Raw genomic sequence first — 21,816 nt, forward strand, 5'->3', positions numbered from 1 at the left:
AGGGTTCTGGATGTTCTGTCCGGCCCATTGAAGAGAGCGGCCCAGGTTGAATTGTTTGGATCTGGATCCAAGCTCCTCGAAAGTTCAGGAGGGCTCAGATCCAGTGTTCAGGTTCTGAACCGGGTCTAACTGGGTTTCTTCCACAAAGCTTAGCGAAGACACCATCAGGCTTTCAGAACTCTGCACCCTGCTGTACCTCCCCTTCCCAGAATGCCCTGCTGCTCTTACCAAGTTGGTAACAAATGGCTTCCCAGGTGGACCACTCCTGTGTGTTCCAGTATTATAGCTGTCAAACTCTCGTGGCAAAAAGACTTCACAGCGAGGGCTGAATCCAGCCCTGCGCTATGCAGGTCTACGAGGACAGGAAAAGGATATAGATAGCTTCTTCCCCAGTACAACCAGCAGAGCATGAAGGGACAGGACCAACGGACATACCAGCCCAGGCACCATGTCCCGCAGGGGGCCATGCTTTTCTGGCCGGGGTGTGTCCAGCCGTCCAATCACACATGCTGTGATCAGCGGGGGGCACTGGCATTTCACTCTTGCTGGGAGCAGCAGCAAAGTGCTCGGCCTGGGCCTGCCCTGCGGAATCCTGGCCTGGCTGGCAGGAGTCACTTTCACAGTACATGCACTGGGGATGTATCTCTAGTCCCACTTCCTGCTCCTCCCAGAGCAGGACCCAACCCAGAGACAGCTGGAGGGTTTCCTGGTTCCTACCTGTTCTTGAGCAGCTGCCTCAATTCTTCATTTTGATCCCCAGTTTAGCATCTCCTAATGCCCAGGGGTCCTGGGTCACTCAAGTGTTTAATTGAAGTTTGGCTGATTGGTTTAATGGGCTATTTGCTCTGGCCCATTAGCCCTTCTGTAACTGGGGTCCTGGACCTTTGGGTCAGGGTGCTCAGCGCTTCGTTGATCGTAGGGAATGTGGAGTTTCTGGACCCTGGCTGCGTTTGCGTTCCTGTACTGATGGAACGGAATAGTTTATAACATTCTCAAATGGCCCGAAAAGCAAAACCAGCTGTTGGAGTCATAATGAACTCGCTGGCTTCGCTCAGCAGCGACATTCCTCTGACAGCCGATCATCGCTGCGCTTAACCGATACTCTGGAGGTGTCACGTCACTTACCGGGGAATGACTAAAAAGGCTCTGGGGAGATCTGGCTGCACAGGCAAGGTTGACACAAACGGAGAGCTGGGTTCAAACCAGGGGCAATCGTGTCCCAGCTGAGACAGGCCCCGGTGGTCTCATTCTAGTCTCGATGGTCATTTGGTCCACACTGCAAAATCACCCTCCAGTTTGGCATAGCATAGCCTTTGCTTAGGACAGGAGTGTTGGCAGAAAGATGGAAGTTCTTTCTTGGCAATATTGTGCATGGTGGGCCGGGGATGGTGGGGGAAAAGTCTGCTGCTCAGTGCCTGCCATTTGTCTCTGTTATTAGCCCCCCACTCTCATGAGCACCAAAATACACTTACAAAGAAAAGAGGGAGCTACATTCTGCTCTCCTTTAGACTGGTGTAAATCCAAAGTAATGGATTGACTCTGGTATAACAGTGAGCAGAATTTGAGCCTTTTTAATTACTATATAGACACTGGGGAAACTAAGGAACCAGAACACTTAGGAAGTTTGAGTATGAGAGTGCAGAGCCAGGAATAGAACCCAGGATTCCTGGTCCCTGCTTTAACCATTAGGGAATTCTGCCTAAATATACTGCAGGGTACGATGGCTCTTTAGATGTTCCCCCTTACTTTCTCTCACTAACATAGGAATTTAACTCTGAAGCAGCTTTCAGGTTAGAATTCCCAGTTGGCATTTGTCTGGTGCTATGTGAACATTCCCAGTCTCCAGGAGACGGCATTGCTTTGAACTCTGCTTCAAAGGGAAGTCCCCCACAGCATGGTATGTCTCAGGGCTTTGCTATCTATCCTTCAGCAGGATTTATCTAACCCCCCGACTCTTGCAAACAAATATTTCCTTCTCTTTTTTCGGGGGGAGGGAGGGAGAGAGCATTGACCCAATTATTCAGGCTCTAGAAAAACGTTCCATGTACAAACTCTATTTCCCTTCCCTGCTTGGAAGACGAGCAACTGGAATCGACAAGCTGCTGCGCCCAGAAATGGAATGGATTTCTGGCTTTTTCGCTGTGTTCTTAGTTATTTATTTTGTTTTATTTAAAAGAAAATTCATTCTTCGGCATTGCAAATTCCTTCCACTCCATAAATTATACCACTTGGCAGGGCCGGGCTGCTTCACCCGTTAGCCGTCTGGAGCCGGAGCAGTGCAGAGCATGTCTAAAGCGACCAGAAAAGCTCGCTCGGCTCTCATGCAGAGGCACCTGGGGCTCTCCTTGCTGCTCCCTGGACTCGCCCTCTTTGCTAGACAGGAGCAGTGCAGTGATAATCGGTAAGAGTCACTAACAGCATGTTTGCTTCCCTGGAAAGGCTTGGGAACGTTAAACATGAGCACATGTTAAAGAATGATTATTAATGCCTTGTGCAGCAGAGAGGGCAGATGCTCTAGTGATTAGAGAGTTGGCCAGACTCTCGGGGGAGCAGGGTTCACTTCCTAGTTCTGCTCTCTAGGCCCTGCCTGACTTTGCTCGCATCACTGAATCTCGCTGTGACTCAGTTCCCACTCTGTTAATTGGGATCAATAATCCTTAGGATCATATGTTCCTAAAGGCAGGGGCTGTCTCTTACCATGGGTGTGCACAGTCCTCAGCCCCGTGGGTCCTGATCTCAACTGGGAGCCTCCAAGCTCAGAAGAAGAGAGAAATAATAATCCACACGTCCAGAGGGGTGTGTGGTGTTAATTTAGATGGAATCAAGGGGCCCAAGGTGTTAATGTGAGCCTATGACCCTGCCACCGTCCAACATGAAACAGGGTCAGGGTTTGATATCCAGAGACCTCAGCCTGCTTAGCAGCATGGCAATCACCACTAATTATCCATGGAAACCTTTCATTAAAGACCCAGAGAAGAAGGAAAGACGGTTAATGCATTTGAAATGTACCGTATTGAATAGGGAAAGGGAACGTTCCTTGTTCCCTTTTCCGGTAGCTGAAGGGAGCTCTTAGAAAGGGACCGCCCGTGTCTGACAGTCGGAGATGGTGACAGAGATGGTGATAACTGTCCTTGTGGGGGAAAGAGAAGAAGTTAGTTGAGGGGCAGGGCCGGCTCCAGGGTTTTGGCCGCCCCAAGCAGCCAAAAAAAAAAAAAAGCCGCGATCGTGATCTGCGGCGGCAATTCGGCGGGAGGTCTTTTGCTCCCAGCAGGAGTGAGGGACCGTCCGCCGAATTGCCGCTGAATACCTGGACGTGCCGCCCCTCTCCGGAGCGGTCGCCCCAAGCACCTGCTTGCCAGGCTGGTGCCTGGAGCCGGCCCTGTTGAGGGGGGTTGGAGCGGTTGTTGCTGTTATAGTCCGATCCGGCTTCTTGAAGACAAAACAAGCCAAACTTGTACTAGGAGGAAAAGAGAAGAATCAGACAGACAGAAAAAGCACCTCTGTTGACTTTCACTTGCAATCTCACTGCTGGGAAAAAACAGGCACCATGCGTGCATGGTCTTACCAACCACTCCGAGACCTGGCGAACCGTAATGAGCATCGGTCCGTTTCGGGGATTGCTTTTATCTGCCTCTCTGGTCACAGGCTGACAGCAGTGTTGCAAAATGTGGCCAGCTAAGCCAGACTCTTATTACACAGAAGGGGTGTGGGGGGAGATGTGGAGGGGGTAGCAGCCATGGTGGTGAAGCTTGCTCCGTCCCCTTCTTTCAATCAACCCATGTTGCAGTAGCCCCCTCTGCCCATCCGTCTCTGCACTTATTTCCCCACAAAGGTCTCTTCTTGTTAAGAGCCCCAAAAGGGAGTGATGGTGGAGTGGCCCCACCCCTTATTATGTTGTTCACCAATTAGACGTAATTTCCAGCACCCCGGTTTTGGGTCACTGAGTTCTAGTCCCACACGTCTCTCGTTTACCAGGCATGAGCTTTACGCAGCCCTTAAATTATAGCAGGAGGCCTTTTAGTTTGGACTCATTCAGTCTCCCTGATCCCCTTTTTGCACCTTTTCCATCAGCATGTGCGGTTATTGTGACACTCCATAAACTTGCTCCCAGGGAAGGTAAATCTGTTGGCCCAACAGGGGCAGTGCGTTTGCTTTGGGGTTTTAGTTCGTCCCTTCATGGAAATGAGGCGAGCCAGCGCTGGAGCCAGTTCCAACGTGATGAGAGGCTGTTCGGAGGTAGGGCTAGCTTCAGGCCTCTCTCTAACGGGACCCCTTTCATCGAAAAGGCTCCCACTGGACGTTACAGCCTGTATCTATGGGGCTCACTCATTCCTCACTGAAATGCAGCCATTTCTGGGGTGGAAATGGCCGCCGTTCTGTGCCCCGATGCACAACAGCATTTAAAAGAGGGTGTGAAGAATAACTTCTCTCCTTCCCCACGCTGGGGCACGTTTAGGTTCCAAAGCCGTTACCAAAAAGGATTTACCTTTGAACCAGGCACCACCCTGTCCGTGTTCTGCTTTGCTCCAGACACGTGGGCGCTACCATTTTATTCTGCTTTGCTTTCTCTCGCCAACGCCAGATCCAAACCTAGGCAGGGGCCATAACGTGATCAACGTCATCATCCCTGAGAGCCGGGTGCATTTCTTCCAGCAGCTGGGCTACATCCTGGCAACGCTGCTCCTCTTCCTCATCCTCCTCATCATTGTGGTGCTCGTTACCCGCAAACACCGGAGGAGAGGTAAGCGCCTGGCCGGCAGGGAAAGGGCGCCAATGGGAAAGTCTCCAGGGGTGTTACCCGGCTTAAGGACCCAGCACTTGCTGCTGAGCATCGTGCTGAAGGCAGTGGGGCTCGTGGTGGGTTTGCAGGAATGGGCCTGAAGAGAGACCATTCAGTAAGATGGGTGTGATAGTCATCAGAGCATGGGGCGGTCACACGTCCCCCTCCGAACCTTTAAACTGCCCCCCACACACACACACACATACAATCAACAGTTACACGTTGCCTCTGCCCAAACTGTGTAAAACCCAATGCACCACCTAGGGGCGAAGTGAGGTGTAATTGGTGTCTTCGGCCTTGTGTGGACCCTATGCCGTGGGTGACTCTCCCCCTGCAGAAGGAGATACGTGCCTACAGAAATAGCCACGTACACTATGGCGAGCAGGGGTGGGGAGCAGTGTCGGCCTCCTCAGTGGTGCCCTTGGATTGCCAGTCTTTGTGTGGGGTAGGGACCCAAACACCAGGGGACCAGATTCTGATCTCAGTGTCACTGCTGTAAATCCAGAGCCACTCCACTCACTTTAATGGAGTTACACTGGGTTCACCTCAGTGTCAAATGAGAACAGAATCTGGGCCAAGGTCGTCCTAAGGAGAAGAGGACCCCTGAGATCATAGTTCCATCCAAGGCAGGGTGAAGAAATCTAGCCTGATACCCACCTTTTGGAAAGGTCACAGACCTAATGGCTGTAGCCTGGTACCTGTGGCCCACGATAGACACAGTTCTCAATGGCTGTCCTGTCTTACCTGGGAGGATGTACCATGGACCTAGTGAGTGCAGCGGCATGGGGCAGGGAGTGACCCCCGAAAAGTCCATGGCTGAAATACCAGAGGAAGACGTGACAAATAAAGAAGACCAAAGCTTTTGGTCGCCAGTCATCTGCTGGTCTGGGAAGGGTGGAACAACAGGTGAAGATTTAGGAACAAAACATGACTGGTCAGTGGGTTGGGAGAAGGGGTAGCTGGGATGGCGTCCTGGGGCAATGGAGCTGGGATGCACACGGGCGGGCATGTGGTTGGGCTGTGAAAGCCAGGCCCACGGTGAGCCGTCCTCTCAGCCCCAGTCCGAGGGTTGGGTAGAATGACGTCATTGCTCCTGCTCACTGCGTGTCTCTTTCCCCATCTAGGCTACGAGTACAACGTGAAGAAATACGAAGAGTAAGTAGGAATCCCCGATCTGTAGTAAATGAGCACTGAACAAAGCGAAAGGCTCCATCTTGAAGAATATGGGCCCAGATTCTCAGTGCTGTCACGTGCCGTAATGCCACCAGGGCTGTCCACCGGCTGACGGTGTCTCTGTGAAGTGCATAGTCATGCAACAAGCATGTTGATTGACAGGCTTTATTCACTGCCTTCCCGCTGATTCTCCTGCAGCTCACTCCCTAATTATGGCCATTGCTATGTGCTTGGTGCTGTACACAAGAATTGGGATCCCCATCCCTGGTGAGCAGCTTGAACCCTACCAAAATGGGCAAGCGGTCGTTGGAGCGCTGGGTCAGTAGCTGGATTTCCTCTGCTTACACGCTAGGAACTGAGCCTTAAAATAAACAGCGCTTCATTAAAGATACCCCCAGGAGTTCATGTTAAAGGCACAAAGTGCACAGGTTTGGGGCAAACACTGCTGCGGTTGTCCTGGACACACGCCTGTGCCTAAGTCCCCTTCAACTTTCTTTGCATCTTGGTCCCATTTCTGGGACTTGTGCTTCTCCGTTTATTTCTCTGTAAGGAAGAGACCTTTGGCTGACATGCTGTGGGAGAGGATGGTGCCTCTTCCCTTGGCCAGAGAGAGCGAGAGAGGTGGTGACGTTCCCCTGACTTCAGTGGGAGACGTGATTCCCTTGTGTGAGACCATTTTGTCGTGTGTTCACTTCCTTTATGAGAAAAGTCTGATAGAATGTATTAGGGATTTTATTACCTGTATTAAGGCAACACCTCAAGGTCCTGACTGAGATCATAGCCCCATTGTGCTAGGTACTGTACTTACATATAGTAAGAAACCATCCCTGACCCAGAGATCTTACAGTCTGCATAGACAAGACAGAGAAAGGGTGGGAGGAAAACGAGGCACAACAAGGCCAAGTGACTTGCAGAAGGTCACAGAGCAGGTCAGTGGAGATACGTCTACACTTCACACTAAGCTTGGGCTCTGACTCAGGTTTGAACTCAAGCCCCCTTTCTGTCCAGACATAAACCAGTCTGCCTCGGGCCAGCAAGCACACAGGACCCAGGTCCTAGGACCCTGCTAGGGGTGTGAGTCAGAGCCCTGTGTCTTGGGTCCAAGCCCTGTCATTCGGTAGTGTGGACTCAGCTCCAGCCTCAGACCCGAATCAGACGGTCAGCATTGTGCAGTATGGAAGCGTTAGCACAGCTGTGAGACCTGAGTCTGGTGATTGTAAGCCCAGGTTTACAATGCAGTCTGGACGCTCAAGCATGGGCTTGGAAACACCAGGTCCACAAGCCCAGGTCCCACAAACCTGGGTTTACAATGCAGTGTAGACATACCCTGGCAGAGCCAGGATTAGTGCCCAGGTCTCCTGACTCGCAATGCTGTGCTCTATCTCCTAGATCACACTGCCTCCAGTGCAACCAATAAGGTTCTGTAGACATTTGGTAGGGTTCTGCAGAAGATACCCTACAACCTCTACTATTTAATAGCGAATGAGCTCCTTGTGCAGGGTTTTCCTACCATTCTAAAGGTGTACAACGTTTTCGATTAAATTCTCTGGAATGGTCACCCAAAAATCTATTGTGATGTTCCCCTCTGGTGTTATCCAGATTGGTGATCTGCTAGGCCACTCCAATCCTTGACTTTGGGAGCCAGCCTTACCCTGCTCTGCTGTGAGAACCCCACTCCTGGGCTGTTCACACGCAGCCTCTGGCATGTCAGCTGCTCTCAGCTACTTGCAGGCGAATGACACTAGCCAATATCTCCCGTCCCAGAAACAACCCTAGGAACTTCCATCTTGCAGTGTCCAGTTACGTCCGCTGGACGCTGCAAGCTTATAGGAGTTCATCAATTTAACAAAGAAATTGATATGCACCAGGCTTGTTCTCCCAAGGGGAGTCTCTGTCACGCTTCAAACCGAACGCACTGCTTCAGGTAGAATAAACAAACAGATTTATTAACTATAAAGATAGATTGTAAGTAATTATAAGTCAAATCACAACAAGTCGGATTTGGTCAAATGAACTAAAAGCAAAACGCATTCTAAGCTGATCTTAACACTTTAAAAGTCCTTACAGACTTAGATGCTTCTTTTATCATGTCCTTTCTTCCCTCTGTTCTCCCCCCCCTCCGCCTTCAGAGTCAGGTGAGCATTACCTCATCGCAGTCCCATACTGCCCGAAGGAAGGTGGTGACTCCCTTGAGGGTCTAACAGATTCTTTTGTTGCTGCATGAGCCAGTGTCCATTGTTCCTGTGAGGCTGGGCTGGGTTTGTCCCATCCATGCCCTGATGAGGTGTGAACTGACTCTCTGTTCTTGGAGAGTTTTTCCCTGGGCTTGCTTTAAGCCATGAGGATACGTTTTCAGCCTCATAACTATATACATGAAATTATAACCTGTAACCTTACTATAACATCACTGTAACAATTACTAAAACATCACTATAACAACCATGCTCAGGGCCTCACGAGCCTTCCGAAGACACCCAACATGACAAACTTGGCATTGGATCCCACACAATCATTTTATAAAGATGAACATGGGGGTGTAGGGTGTCCCCCCGAGGTACAGAGCGTCACACCTATAGAAAAGGTTACCATTGCCTATGAAATCTCCTTGGGCTTTTCCATCTGGGTTACACCTAAAGGAAAGTGTGATGAAAGAGAACAGTTAAAACTTAGTGATTTGGGTCTTTATTGTTAAAGGATAAATCTTCAAAGCAGTGGGTGATGATTTAATCACAGCGCTCCCCTTAGCTTTAATGTGCGTGGTACAGCAGCAATCCCCCAGTACACTGCTCTGAAATTACCCCCTCTGAAGATCAGGAATTGGCTGGAATGTTGGGAGCAGAGGTGATGGGAAAGATGTGAGAGAAATGGGGAACAACCTGCAAAAATGAAGAGAGTTAAAGGAACCAAGTGTAGAAAATATCTGGCAAATTGTGATTTTTTTTTTCTCGTTCCCTTTGTCAGGAAGGACATGAACCTCAAAGAGTTTTCAGTTGACACAACCGACCTGACCCAGTACAAAAGCGAAGACATAAGGCTGGGTATGTGTTGAATCAGCAGGATGTTTCCTGCAGCAGTTCTCAACCCTTGGATCAAAACGAATTACGACTGAGATTTCCCAAGCCATCTAAAGGATTTGGTTGGTTGTCCGATTTCTCATTCATTTCTGTGAGAGTTGTCCATCCACAATCTGTACACAGCTTTGGAAATCTCAGCCCACAAACCTAAAACTTGGGCCAAGTTTGCCAAAAATGTTGGACTGAACCTGGGGGCTTGAGTTTTGGGTGACTGGGAGTTTTGGGATGACCTCGGGGCTGATTTATGGGTTTGGGGGAAACCGGGCAAAACTCTTTACTTTCCCTTTGAACTTTTGGGCTTCTTTGAACCCTGCAGTTCATAGCAAAATGGACAGGAATGCGAAGCCATGTGATGCAAAAACAGGACAAAAATTTGCACAACATTCTGTGAAGGGGTGTTATAAGGATGATAATCACGAAGCCACTTCTCTAGGGTCTACCATCAAAGAGTCTCGAAGCACTTGGTCATTAACCCCATGTTACAGATGGGCAAATTGAGGCACAGACCAACTAAATAACGTGTCCAATGCTACGCAGTGAGTCATTGGGAGAGATAGAAATAGAATCCCAAAATCCAGCCTCTGAGGTCCCTGCTCTAACCACTTGACCTTGCTCCCCTCCCAGAAGAGGGTATGAACAGCAGTTGACTGAGTTGGAGAAAGAGGAAGGTCATGAGCCAGCCCCATTCCCTGCCTCCCATCTTCCACTGTAGCAAATTTTATTCAGTCCATTGCAATCAGGTCCTCCCTGGATGCTGCAAACCATCATGCTGAGACATGGGCTTCTTCTTTGGAGGTTCAGGAGAAACAGGGGCAAAAGGACCCCGAGGAATATCCTAGGAGGTGAAGTTGGGAGTGGCTGATTCTTGGGTCCCTAGAGTATAGAAGACTAAAACCAGTGTTGGATCTCATGGTCAGAGCCCTGCAGCGTGGGGCCCGGGTCACTAGCTGGAGGATTCTCTGCACCTTGAAGTCTCTAAACCATGATTTGTGGACTTCAATGGCTCAGACGTAGGTTAGGGGTTTGTTGCGGGAGTGGGTGGGTGAGATTCTGTGGCCTGAGTTGTGCAGGAGGTCAGACTAGACAATCATAGTGGTCCCTTCTGACCTTAAAGTCTATGACTCTATGCTGAAGTAAAGGGATGCAAGCCAGGCTCAGTGATGGCTTACATAAGGGTCACTGCATGGACGTGTGGGCATACCCGGGGGATCCCGTAACAAAGCTGGAGATAGATCCTCCTTCTTTTTACAGGAGCTTGAAATGGAAGCCTGGAGTTCCTGGTTTGGGTGGTTAATCAGGTCCTCCTCCCAGACGAGGTCCTTCTCATTGTTCAAGCTTGGGGAAGATTGCATTTAAAGTCATCCTGTTCCTCTTTGGTGTACCAAGCTGAGCATAGGGGGCCAAACTCACCCCCAGCGTGTCTCAGGGTATGTCAGTGGACTCACTGGTACCTCAGGGAAGAATTTGGCCCTTTCTCTGTTTTGTTCTATGCAGTCCAAATAAAGGCCTACCCATAGTCTATCCTCTGGAGGGAGGGACTGCTTGGAGAATCATGGGGTACAGAGTCAGAGGCTGAGCTTCAGAGATCCCAAGATGGGCCCCAGAAAAATAGAAGGCGTGTGAAATGCAGCAACAGAGAATAGAGGAGTTCCCCGGGGGCAGAGGATGGGATATAATTCTGTGCAGGGGGGTGGGGCAGGCTGCACCAGGTGGCTTCCTACAACTCTGATAAAATCCTGCCGAGGGCCAGCATCTTCTGAGAGTTTTCCTAGGAGCAAAATTCTTTAAATAACGACATCAGGAAAGGCTCCCGGGAGCCCTTCACCCAGCTAATCCAGAGCATCTCGCTACAGACCTAAGCAATCCATGGCTGTTACTGAAGGCAGCACGCTGAAGTATTCAGACTTGATCCATGCCAGTGAAGTGATTAAGCTGGGGAAACATGTTTCCTCCCTGCCAGTATCTGAGTAGTTCTGCAAATATGACCGATCTGGAGATGCACCTAGTGCCCGTCAGGAACAATCTCACATCCCTCTAATCGGAAAAGCATAGCTTTCTTTTAACGGTCTGCTGGAGGCTGGCCTCTGAATTGCGTTCTTTCCTCACGCAGATTTCAAAAACAACATCCTGAAGGAGCGGGCCGAGCAGACCAAGAGCTTCCCAGCAAAGATCATCGATTTAGACAAAGGTACCGATGACCCACTCCACCCACTAAATGCTGGGTTGGATGCTCTTTATTGTGGGGGCTAGGGGGAGGCGGGGAGCATGGTGCTAAGATTGCAGCAGCCCAAGCCACAGATGAAGGGGGAATGTCCAAACAGCCCGACACGTGGCCGCTGGAATGAGGAGTTGGTTCTGCTCCTGTTCTCTCATCATGCAGCCACAAGTGACAAGTGGTGATTAGGAGCCTTAAAAGCTCTTGGCAGCAGATGAGGAGAATTTTCTTCCCACTCCAGTATGTCACAGAGCTAGAATAGTTTATTCCAGTCTTTTAAATAGTACTTTCCCCAGCTCCTCCTAGCAGAAATGTGCTCCCATGGAGGTTAGGAATGACCCCTCTCTGGAAGAAAATACCATGGACTAATTTAGTTATGGACATCATCCACTTGATTCAAAGCAAGCAAACAAACCCCCCGGGAGTCGGAATCTCCTCTCCTGCAACGCCACTGAAATCAACAAAGTTACACTGGTGTAAAACCAGTGCCAGTGAGAAGGGAATCAGGCCCGGGCCTCCTGTAATTCAGCTTTATAACTTTATTAGCACCGTGATCACATCAGTTACCCTGGAGCTGCAAGTGTTGCCATGCTACTGCCTAGATTCTGCAGAGCATCTCATTTAAATAGCTTGGGACCAGTCTGGATCCCATCTGTGAAAGGACCATACCAGGTCACTGAAAGAAGCAGAGTCCAGGGGGAGTTGCTAGCAAATGAAGGAGACATTTTGCGCTCTCTAGTAAAATGATTATGCGTAATTTGGAACAATGGAATATTCCCTGTATAAAGCCGGGGAGAGTTTTCCCAAAGGGAACCTGGCTCTGCTTCTGTTTGAATGAGATCATGCGGGTGGCTGTCATGAAGCATGGAGATGAAATTATACGAGAGAAGGTACCCCCCAGAAAAAGAGGTGGATGGAAAGCTCCCAAATCCTCCCCCCTCCCGCCTAGGTCTGGATGAAGTTGTGAGTCACTGTCACAGAGTAGGGAAAAAGTTCTGTTCACTCTTGAGTGCCTCACACTCACGCATGCGTTTATCCTCCTCATTCTCCTGCGAGTAGAATGGGGTGACATTTTTCAACTGAAACTTTTTTTCAGTGCAAAATGCAGATTCGGCGACACCAAAACATGTGGCAAATTCACGTCAATTTTGGTGAAGAGCTTTGATTGAAAAAAACCCTAATAGAGAGATAAATTCTGAAAAAAATCAAAATGTTTTGTTTGACCTGAAATGATTCTTTTTTCTTCTTATTATCTTTCAAGTCACCAGAAATTTAGAAAAAATTCAGTTTTGAGTCAATCTGACATTTTTGTTTGAATTGCCAATGAGCGGAAAAATCTGGCTCAACCAGCGAAGTGGGGAAATGATGCTATTCCCATCTGGGGATCTGAGCCCTGGGAGGAGGGAATTTAACTCAGGTGTTCTAAGCAGCACTCAGGTGCCTTAATACAAGACCCTCCTTTCAGCTGAGGCATTTCCATCACAACATGCACACACATACCCCAGCTCCAGCTGGGTCTCAGAAAGAGGATTTTTACCAGACGGGCAGGCTGTGAGCACCCTGCTGCCCATCTGTATATATCACAGTGGCTTGATTTGCGTGATTTTGAATGAGTCTGCAAACGCTAACCTCCGCCCCCTCCTGTGCTTTCAGATTTCAGGAAGGAATACTGTAAATGAAGACATTTGGAAGCTGCTGGCTGGACCAGAAGCTGCAATTAAAAATAGACGAGATGCATTCCTTATTACAACATCCTTCCAGTTACCGTAGAGCTTTCATTTAGACTTTCTTCCCGTTGGGCGCCAAGGTGTGTGCAGCTGCATACAAAAAGGTTTAGATTGGCTGTGTGATCTTGGAGATGGTTTTTGGTGGCTTCTTTTTCCCCTTTCCTGTTTATTTTTCCTTCCCTTTTCTGGATTTTTTTTGTTCTTTTGCATCAATGTTTTTTTTTCAGCTGACCCCAGCAGATGTTTAGCTTTAACTTAACAGCATTAAATAAACCCCACCTGCACCATGACCCTGAGCCATCCGTATGTCAGGTACTTTTCCGTGCAATGTGTTTAACAGCGAATAAGACAGGGTCTGTTTTTGATCTCCCGTATGCTGACGTAAATCAGGAGGAACAGTCATGACACTTAGCACTTTCCATAGTCAAGATGTGGTATCAATGTTAGCTAATCCATCCTCATGCCCTGCCAGGAGGGTGAGTAAATATTATCATCCTCCTCCAGGTGTGGAAACTGAGGTATATAAGTGCAGAAACTTGCCTGTGATTTTGCAGAGGATAAGTGGCAGCACCAGGATTAGATCCCAGATGCTGTGGACACCTAGCTCTGTCTTATTCCTCTCAGCCACCTTGCCTGATTTTTTTATTATTATTTTAAATTTATAGACCAAATCCAACCTTGGCATGAGCAGGTACAGCTTCCTTTGAAGTCAATGCATTATGTTGTTGGAAAACCAGTGTAAGTTAGATCAGAACTAGAAATCTTACTATGAACAAGGCAAAATTCTTGGATCCGTCGGGTGGTTCTCTGCTGCATGTCCTGCATTTGCCAGGTGGGTCCTACTCATCCAGTGAAGTGCAGACCTAACTCCACCCTATAGGTCTCTTAGCTGCAGGATGGATCAGGGAGGAGAATTTTTCACTATGGACCAAACCCAGCCCCAAGCACAACTCCCACTGAGGTAAAGAGAGGCAGTATGCTGGGGGTGAACGGAGACCTTAGGTTAGCAACTGAGATCAAACTCAATCGGGGACAGTTCCTCAGATCTGTCACCTAAAAAGAATGGCTCAGGTGTGGGAATCTCCCTCACATCCTCTGCAATGAAGACTCATGCAAACAATTCATTGATCTTCTCCACAATGGCCTTGTCTTCCTTGAGTGCTCATTCAGCACCTTGATCATCCAGTTGACGATTTGGCTGGCATTTCAAATTCTCCACCGTCTGTTTCCTACTGGTAAATTATCATCATAGAGTTGCTCTGGGGAGCATTCTTTGTTTTTCCATAAGACTTGGAAGGTCCCAGCGAAGGAGGAACAGATTCAGAAGGGCTACAGGGTGTGTATGTCAACAAACTCTCAAAACAGGCTACAGGGCCATTTCAGGGTGCTAATTCTTAGGCAGGAAGGTTGAGGAGGGAAAGGAAACAGGATCAGTTCTGTGGATGTTGACTTCACGTTTGGAAGTAGGGGACGTAGGCTGAGAAGCCCTTTGCAAATAAATAGCCTGTTGGGCTGGTATTTCAGGTTTAAAACTGAATCTCTTTCTGAGTCAACTCTTTGCATGTTGGAAATCACAGGGTGGATTCTGCCATAGTTCGGTTTCCATTTTCTCCTCCCTGGCAGAGGCTGAATTCTGGAGATGCCTGGCTGCAGCAAGAATGCATTTCAGGCCAAATTTGGGCCTGGAGTAAGCAACTCAACTGCTGTCGAGTTGCATCCATTTACACCAAAGCTGAATTTAGTTCTTCAAGCTCCATCAGAGGGATCATGGATGGTGCCCAACCAATCTTGTCACAATGCCGGGGGGCCCTCGTACATACTTAGAAGCCAGGATGAGAGGCTTTTTGTACCTAAAGGAGTGTGTAAAGGAAAATGGTTCATCATGAGTACCCACGTAGGCTCTGATTTCTCACTGATGGTGGGCGTCTCCTTACAGAAGAATCATTTTCTATGGGAGAGTGCTACTTTAATGTAGCCTCTTAGGGCAACATTAGCTAAACAGCAGACGTGTGAAAAAACACTGGTGCGACATAGTAGGGTAATTCTTTAACCTCCAGTTATTCTGGACCCCTCTAGAGATCCAAGGGCCCCATATAGAGATCCTGTGATTTTTGAGAAACTTCCCTTATCCTCGCTTAGTCCCGTTTCCTGCAAGCTGCTCGGTGAAGGCAGACCCCTGATCCCGCGGGACACAGCTGGTAGGATCAGGGCCCTAGGTTCCACTAGTTGCCCGGCCTCAGAAAGCAGAGAGCCATTCTTGGCTTGCATTTTGCGGGGCTTGAGTGAAATCCAACCCACACCTCTGCAGGTGCAGGAGGAAGCACTGGTTATTCAATCAGGACGGCACAGTCTCAAGCAATCAGCATTAATGTGTCTCTCTCTTTCTCTTTCACGTCTGTGAGTCAAAGGTTGGACCTTGAACTTGCCGGTTCAAATTGCTTAGCGCAGCTTATATAGACACAGGCTAGAAATGGGGTCACTTACTCATAAGCTCCAGAGGAGTTTAAATATTTCATTTGTCTTCTAGGCTGCAAAATAGCTTAAGGGGAAAAAATTAACATGTTTTCTGAACTAGGCACAGGGCTTCGAGAGCTCCCCATCTTTGCTTTGATCTCCAGTGTGAATGTGGGTAGCAGTCGAGCCTGGGGTGTGTGTAACCCTACATTGCTCGAGGTGGTACTGGGCCCGCCTAGCAAGCAAATGAATCAGTAACTCGGAAGAGGTGTTTGTGTGTGACTCCGTGCAGACTCCTGTGACGTCTGTGGGTGGAATTTTGCTTGTGCCATGTATCGTGGTTGCATCTCTGCACATGCAGATACTCAAAGCAAACTGCGTTTCTCACAGTCCACGTGGTGCAGCTGACTTGAGTTTCAGCCTGGGCCCAAAGCTGGCTGAGAAGAATTACACAAAAACTTGGCCAGGGAAAATTGTGCCCGGCAGTTGTTAGACGTCCCTCACTGTCCAGGCCACTTTAAGAAAAAACAAACGAAGGGCCAGACTGGACGTCTCGCCAGACAGCACAGGAACAAAGGATTTGCCATAATGGATCAGGCCATTGTCTGGTAACCTGCCTCAGGCACTACCTGGTGCTTCAAAAGAAGGTGCAATTCCCTGGCCATTTGCACTGTGCTGCACATGGAGGGACAAAATTCCTCCTTTATCTCTGGCCTGCCACGGGAAGATCCGAGGTTGTCATGCTGGCAGGGTCTAGGAGCACTCAGGAGAGCAACCCCTTCCTTTCCGCGTGCGTGGTAAGAGAGGTGATGGTTCTTGAAGGAATCATGTCCCGACAGAGACCTTACTGTGATGTTTCCACTGCCAGCTCCTTGGGGCAGGGACCATATCTGGTCCAGAGCCAGGCACACCACTGAAGCTTAATAGTAAACAATAAAAAGTTCCCAGGCCGTGGTGGGGCGGGGGGAGGAGATTTTATAAAGAGGGTCTCTTGGAGGACTGCACCCTCTCAAAGAAAAACCGACAGAAATGGCAGCATTAAAGACTGGCACATCAAGTGTCCTGTATAGATCTGAACAGGTTTAGTGCAAGGTTGGTTTTTGCTAATCAATGAGAAAATCAAGCCGGACAGGGCATGCATTGCTGCCCTACTACAGGGACACGTGCCAGGTGTGTGATTTACCAGGTCAAAGGCCAGAGGTAAAGCGATCCAGGCAAGACTACAGGACAATCTGGTTAGTGTTTTCGTAGCACTGTTCAATCACTAAGTGGAGTCAGCAGGGGGAGGTTCTTGTGTTGGATGGTGTAGAGGAGTGATGAGAGGGCAGACCGCTCTCAGCTCTGACACCACTGAGCAGCCCATTAGCTGTAGCTCCTTTGCATGTTTGCTCTTGTATATTGTTGGTCTTTCCCCTTGGCCTGAAGGAATATGGCTGTTGTCTCTGCAGCTCTGTTTTCTCATCAGTGTATGGGGATAATAATTCCTCGCTCACAGAGGAGCAATTCATTAATATTTGTAAAGCACTCTGAGAACCTTAAATGCATGTCTCTATAGCAGTGCAAAAAAAAAAAAAAAGACTGCACTGAGCAGATGCTGCATTTAATCTTTAGCAGACAGGTTTCCCTTTTGATTTATGGACTGTTGTCAAGCTTTGCACCCTTCTAGTTTCCTTTGACTCCTGAGAAACACATTTCACTATAATAATAATAATAATAAAACCCCTTAATATTTGTCTGCTGATTGCTTCCCCTGTTCTGAAGCAAGTTGATGGCAGCAAATGCAAAGTGCCTGGTAGGGTAGTTAAGATTTTATAGACTGTAATCTTTTGTTTGGAAACAAGGCAACAGTTTACATCGGTGACCTTAAAAAGGGGTTACGTTAAATGCCAGCTGGTCCCAGATTGGCTCGGCTCTTTGGAAGCAAACATTTTCCAGAGAGCTTTGTGTAGCAACAGGGCCTTTATTTTTAATTCTTGAAATCAGTATTATCTGGTGCTGGTGGTTTTGACTTTGGAACAGTGAAAGCATGATCCTTTCCTTGTGATTTATGTTCTCCGCTTGGATAGGAAAGCTGCCAGAAAGTTCGTTTTATTGTATTTGCAGTCCCATTGATTGAGTCCTTTTGGCCGTTTTTCCTCCCAAGTGCAATTGTTCATAAGTGAATGATTGTTATTGTTAACAGTTCTATAGGCTATCGGACCTACAATGACTTCTCCTCCTTTTTTAGCAGCAAAGACAGAGAGAAATCCTAGGATTAGTTTAATGAAGATGACATTGTCATGATCTTAATTGGACATAAACAGTAGGGAGTCATTGCTGTAGGCAGGAAAGTGGGTACAGATAAAAAAACGAAGGCACCTACGTGGACTCAGTGATTTGGAAAAGATAAAAAAAGAATAGCTCTTGTGTTTCAGTGTCTGGGCAAAAAATTATCCTCAGCATGAGCTGGTGAGATCTTAATTGAAGCCTGAACTTGACTAGAAGCTTGCGAGATGGTGTAATTTGATGCAGCTGCGCAATCCTTATACAGGTGCTAAAACAACAGGGATTATGTTAGTCTCCAACTTAGATATTTTGCCAGAAATCAGACAGCTGCTCTTGTTGCTGGGAATTGGCATATAGATATATATTTTGGTAATTAGAAGCTTGCTAATTACAGTGGAGCTCCAGCTAGATGAGAACCTGCCTGGCAGGTGTGATGTTATAACCCAGTCTTTATGTGGGGCTTGCCTGGGTTGCAGGCAGCAGGTAGGATGCACCTGAATGACACAGAGTGAAGCAAAAAGTGTTTCTTCCCCCAGTATCTGAGTGGTTGGGCGTGTGTTAAAATTCAAATGGCAGAGGCCAAGTGCTGCTTCCCAGATGACACTGGAACTTGAAGCAAAGACAGAATCAGTTTCTCAGCTGGTGTAAATCAGTAAGCTCTGGTGGCTACACCAGTTTACATCAGCTAATGATCTGACCCACAACAGTTTGTTCAAGGAAATAAGAATAATTTTGGTTTGATGATTTGTCCCGCAAAACATGCTACAAGAGATTTTGCCCGTGGAAAGAAAACTCATGGCGAGCCCAGGAAAAGCTGTAAAGTTTTTTTTTTAGTTGATCATTTTATACCATTTAGGATTTTTTATTTTAAAAAACTCCCTGATGAAATAGTCATTGCAACGTAGAGAAGTGTCTTTAAGTCTTTAATGTAAAACCCAGAAGGAGTTAGCAGTGACACACCAAGCTTCTGGTTTGAGGGCTATGCTGGGTAATTAACCATAGGAACGCCTTCCTGAGAGACGTGGTGGATTCTCTGTCACCTAAAGTCTGTAAATCAAAAGGGGATGCTTGCTAAAAGATACGCTCCAGCTGAGCCAGAAATTCTGGGCTTGATGCAGAAATTAGTGGGTGAGGTTCTCTAGCTTGTGTTACACAGGAGGTCAGATTGGGTGATCATAACAGTCCCCTCTGGCCTTAAAAGCTATGAATCCTCTGCTGGGGCCTGGTGCTGCGTTTGGCTTTTTCTGAGGTGCACTTGGAACGTTTTGTTTTTTATTTCTAATGTGCAGCCCTCCCGCTTTTACTTATTTGAAGTTAGACATGGGTACATCAGCCAAAAAAATCTGTTAATAAAATTAGAGTAATATGTGCAATAGAAAATGCCTCCTAAATTATATATGGGGCTACATTTTTCTGTTACAGCTCTGCAACCCTATAATAATAATAATTAATACCAAGGAACCCTTCCGCCCAAGATCTCAAAGTGCTTTACAAAGGTGTGTGAGTAGAAATGTCTTTAGGTCTCAGGTGGGGAAACTGAGGCACACAGTGATTTGTATCGACTTGTCCAAAGATACACAAGAGATCAGTAGCAGAGCTAGGACTAGGACACACATCTGCTTTTCAGCTGTGTGCACTAGCCACTGAACTGTGCTGCCTCTCCAGATTGAGAGGAGAGTTTGGCCCATAAAGCTGGTTTGACGCTGTGTTGTAATATACTTCATTTCCATACTATCATTGTTGCTTTATTGTCATCATTTATCAGCCCATTGTGTAACTCTCCTGACATGTAAGAAATAAAGAAGAATGTAATTGGTTTTCAAATGCAGTTGGTTTTATTTCTTGCTCTTTGAGACGCCCTCTGAGAAACTGAGAAGCAGCCGCATGTTCCTTCTTCCATCTATGCAGCAGCTTCCACCTCAAAGTGCTCCAAAATGCTCAACAAAGTGTGGCCCCAATCCTACATGCTCCCAGTGCATGGAACTCCCCTTGACTTTGGTAAGAGTTCCCCACGGGGAGGGCTCATCAGACTGGGTCTATAAGGCCCAAATCCTACAGTCTATATGCAAAACCTCCCATTGACTTCCCAAGAAGTTGCATATAAGGACTGCAGGATCAGCCCTTCTACTGCATATACAGATCACACCACCACGGAGGGTTTAGCAGTCCACGGTAACGATGCACAATGCTGTAGGACAGGAAGAGAAGGAAGACACCATATCCCATTGAAACTGCAGGGGTGGGGGACGTTGGGCACGGTGACAGGATAGCAGCGTTATTATTACGTTGTTAGAATATTCAGGACTCTAGCATTGGCAGACAGAGAGGCAAAGAATTTGCCTTTAGTAGGGGGTCAGGAATCTGCCCCCCCCCACCTGCTTCCAGGAGTTAAACTTCATGCCACTTGGTGCACATTTAGTCAATTCCTCCTACCTGGAATTCCTGCTGGACTTAAATACCCGCCAAGCCTCCCCAAGTCCATTCTGCTCTTGGAGAGCCACCAACTGCTGACCAATATTCCAGCGAGAGTGACAGAGTTTTACCCGGGACAGAGTGGAAACTGCCGATGTTACCCTGTTGCATGGACAGTCCAGTCCCTGGCAAAGAAAGAGGGAGATCAAAGCATTTAGCATGGGAGAAAAGCAGGAGGTGATACAGTATAAATAGCCAGAGGTGGATTGAGGAGCATGTCCAGTCTCCCTGGCTCTCGCCAATGCTTAGTGTCTCACCTGCATGGAATACATATTAAAAACAATCCATTGTCATTCCATGACACCTCTTACCCGAGGGCAAATCGGCTTGCACTGCCTCCTTCACTCTCTCAACTGGCCAAAATAAACAAGGTTAAAGAGGGGGCTAGCGATGAGCTGAAGGGCCCCTCCATCCCCTTTCTGACAGCAGATTGAAAGGAAGGTTGGGGTGATGTCCCTGCCTCTGATGGCGTTACCCCCCCTTGTCTGGGTGTTGCTCAATCAGCCCTGCTAGGATAGGGCTCCCAAAAACACGCGTGACCATCAACCCTTTGCCTTTGGAGTGCCCCAGGTTGCACCAAGCATCAGGAACCTTCCGTTTCGTTGGCTGAGATGAATTCGGGGCCCACAAGCACACAGTGTGTCCATGCAGGTCGGTCCCATTTTTAAGCTGCAGCGCATGTTCCTCACTGCAGCATCTAAGGGGAAGCAGGGCTGGCCATCCTGAGCCGACAGATGGCTTCTAGCAGCTGAGCTCATCCCCTGACCAACCCCCACTGGGAAGGAATCGAACCTGAGACCATTTTTTAGATTGAAAACTAGCTCCTCACCTTATTTTTTCTTCTAAAAGCCTCGCGCAAACTGCAGGGCCGGGCCACAGAAAATGCTTTCAAATTATACCGCAACTGCTGGAGGCCAAAGACACCAGCAATTTGATTTCTCCCATTAGTGCTAGATGGGAAATGTGGCACCGTGTTTCCAAAGGGCCTCCGACAGTGCAACGGCAAAGTCTGCTGCAGGCATGTCTGTTTGCACACACATGACACCCACATTTACATGTGCTCCAAGGGCAAGTGACCAGCCGCCAACCAAAAGGGAGAATTTTCCCCATACACAAATCGGGCAGCTGGCAGAGGTGGGTGTGTTCACCAAACCCCTTGGAGAACATGGTCCTAATGCCTAGCCGGGGCTAATCCTGGGCCACACAATGCTCTGGGCCACAGGGAACAAAGTGTCCGGAAACCTGCACAGAGGAAAAGGGGAGCAAGCACTGGGGTGTGGGGTGGAGGAGACACAGATGGGAGGGAGAGGTGAAATAAAGAGCAAAACTAGACTATGATTCACTCTTTCCTAAATGGACAAAACACAGGCCCTTGCCCAAGTTCCCAAACTTGGGTGCTTCGCAGAGAGCTGGCTAGAACACAGGATTCGTCCCAACTGGATTGCAGAGCCAATGGCCATTATCTTTGAAAACTCATGGTGATTGGTGTAAGTCCCGGATGACTGGAAAAAGGCTAATGTAGTGCCCATCTTTAAAAAGGGGAAGAAGGAGGATCCGGGGTCAGTCTCACCTTAGTCCCTGGAAAAATCATGGAGCAGGTCCTCAAGGAATCAATTTTGAAGCACTTCGAGGAGAGGAAAGTGATCAGGAACAGTC

The 21,816-nt window shown here is 48.1% G+C and overlaps 1 protein-coding gene across 2 annotated transcripts in view; it reads left to right on the forward strand.

Annotated features, from left to right (window-relative positions):
• MXRA8 (matrix remodeling associated 8) overlaps window positions 1-19,512 on the forward strand; it is a 39,724-nt gene extending 20,212 nt beyond the window's left edge. Inside the window, exons 6-10 of one of the 2 annotated variants that reach the window (XM_005292911.5) lie at window positions 4,583-4,741; window positions 5,905-5,935; window positions 8,915-8,991; window positions 11,138-11,215; window positions 12,896-19,512. In XM_005292911.5, the coding sequence (XP_005292968.2) occupies window positions 4,583-4,741; window positions 5,905-5,935; window positions 8,915-8,991; window positions 11,138-11,215; window positions 12,896-12,921 (371 nt within the window). In that variant the 3' untranslated portion in view covers window positions 12,922-19,512. The remainder of the gene's footprint in view (window positions 1-4,582; window positions 4,742-5,904; window positions 5,936-8,914; window positions 8,992-11,137; window positions 11,216-12,895) is intronic. The other variant, XM_065575281.1, reaches the window with a different exon arrangement.
• The last annotated feature ends 2,304 nt before the right edge of the window (window positions 19,513-21,816 follow it).

Source organism: Chrysemys picta, chromosome 21, assembly GCF_011386835.1.
Source record: "Chrysemys picta bellii isolate R12L10 chromosome 21, ASM1138683v2, whole genome shotgun sequence".
In the NCBI taxonomy this organism is placed as follows: domain Eukaryota; kingdom Metazoa; phylum Chordata; order Testudines; family Emydidae; genus Chrysemys; species Chrysemys picta.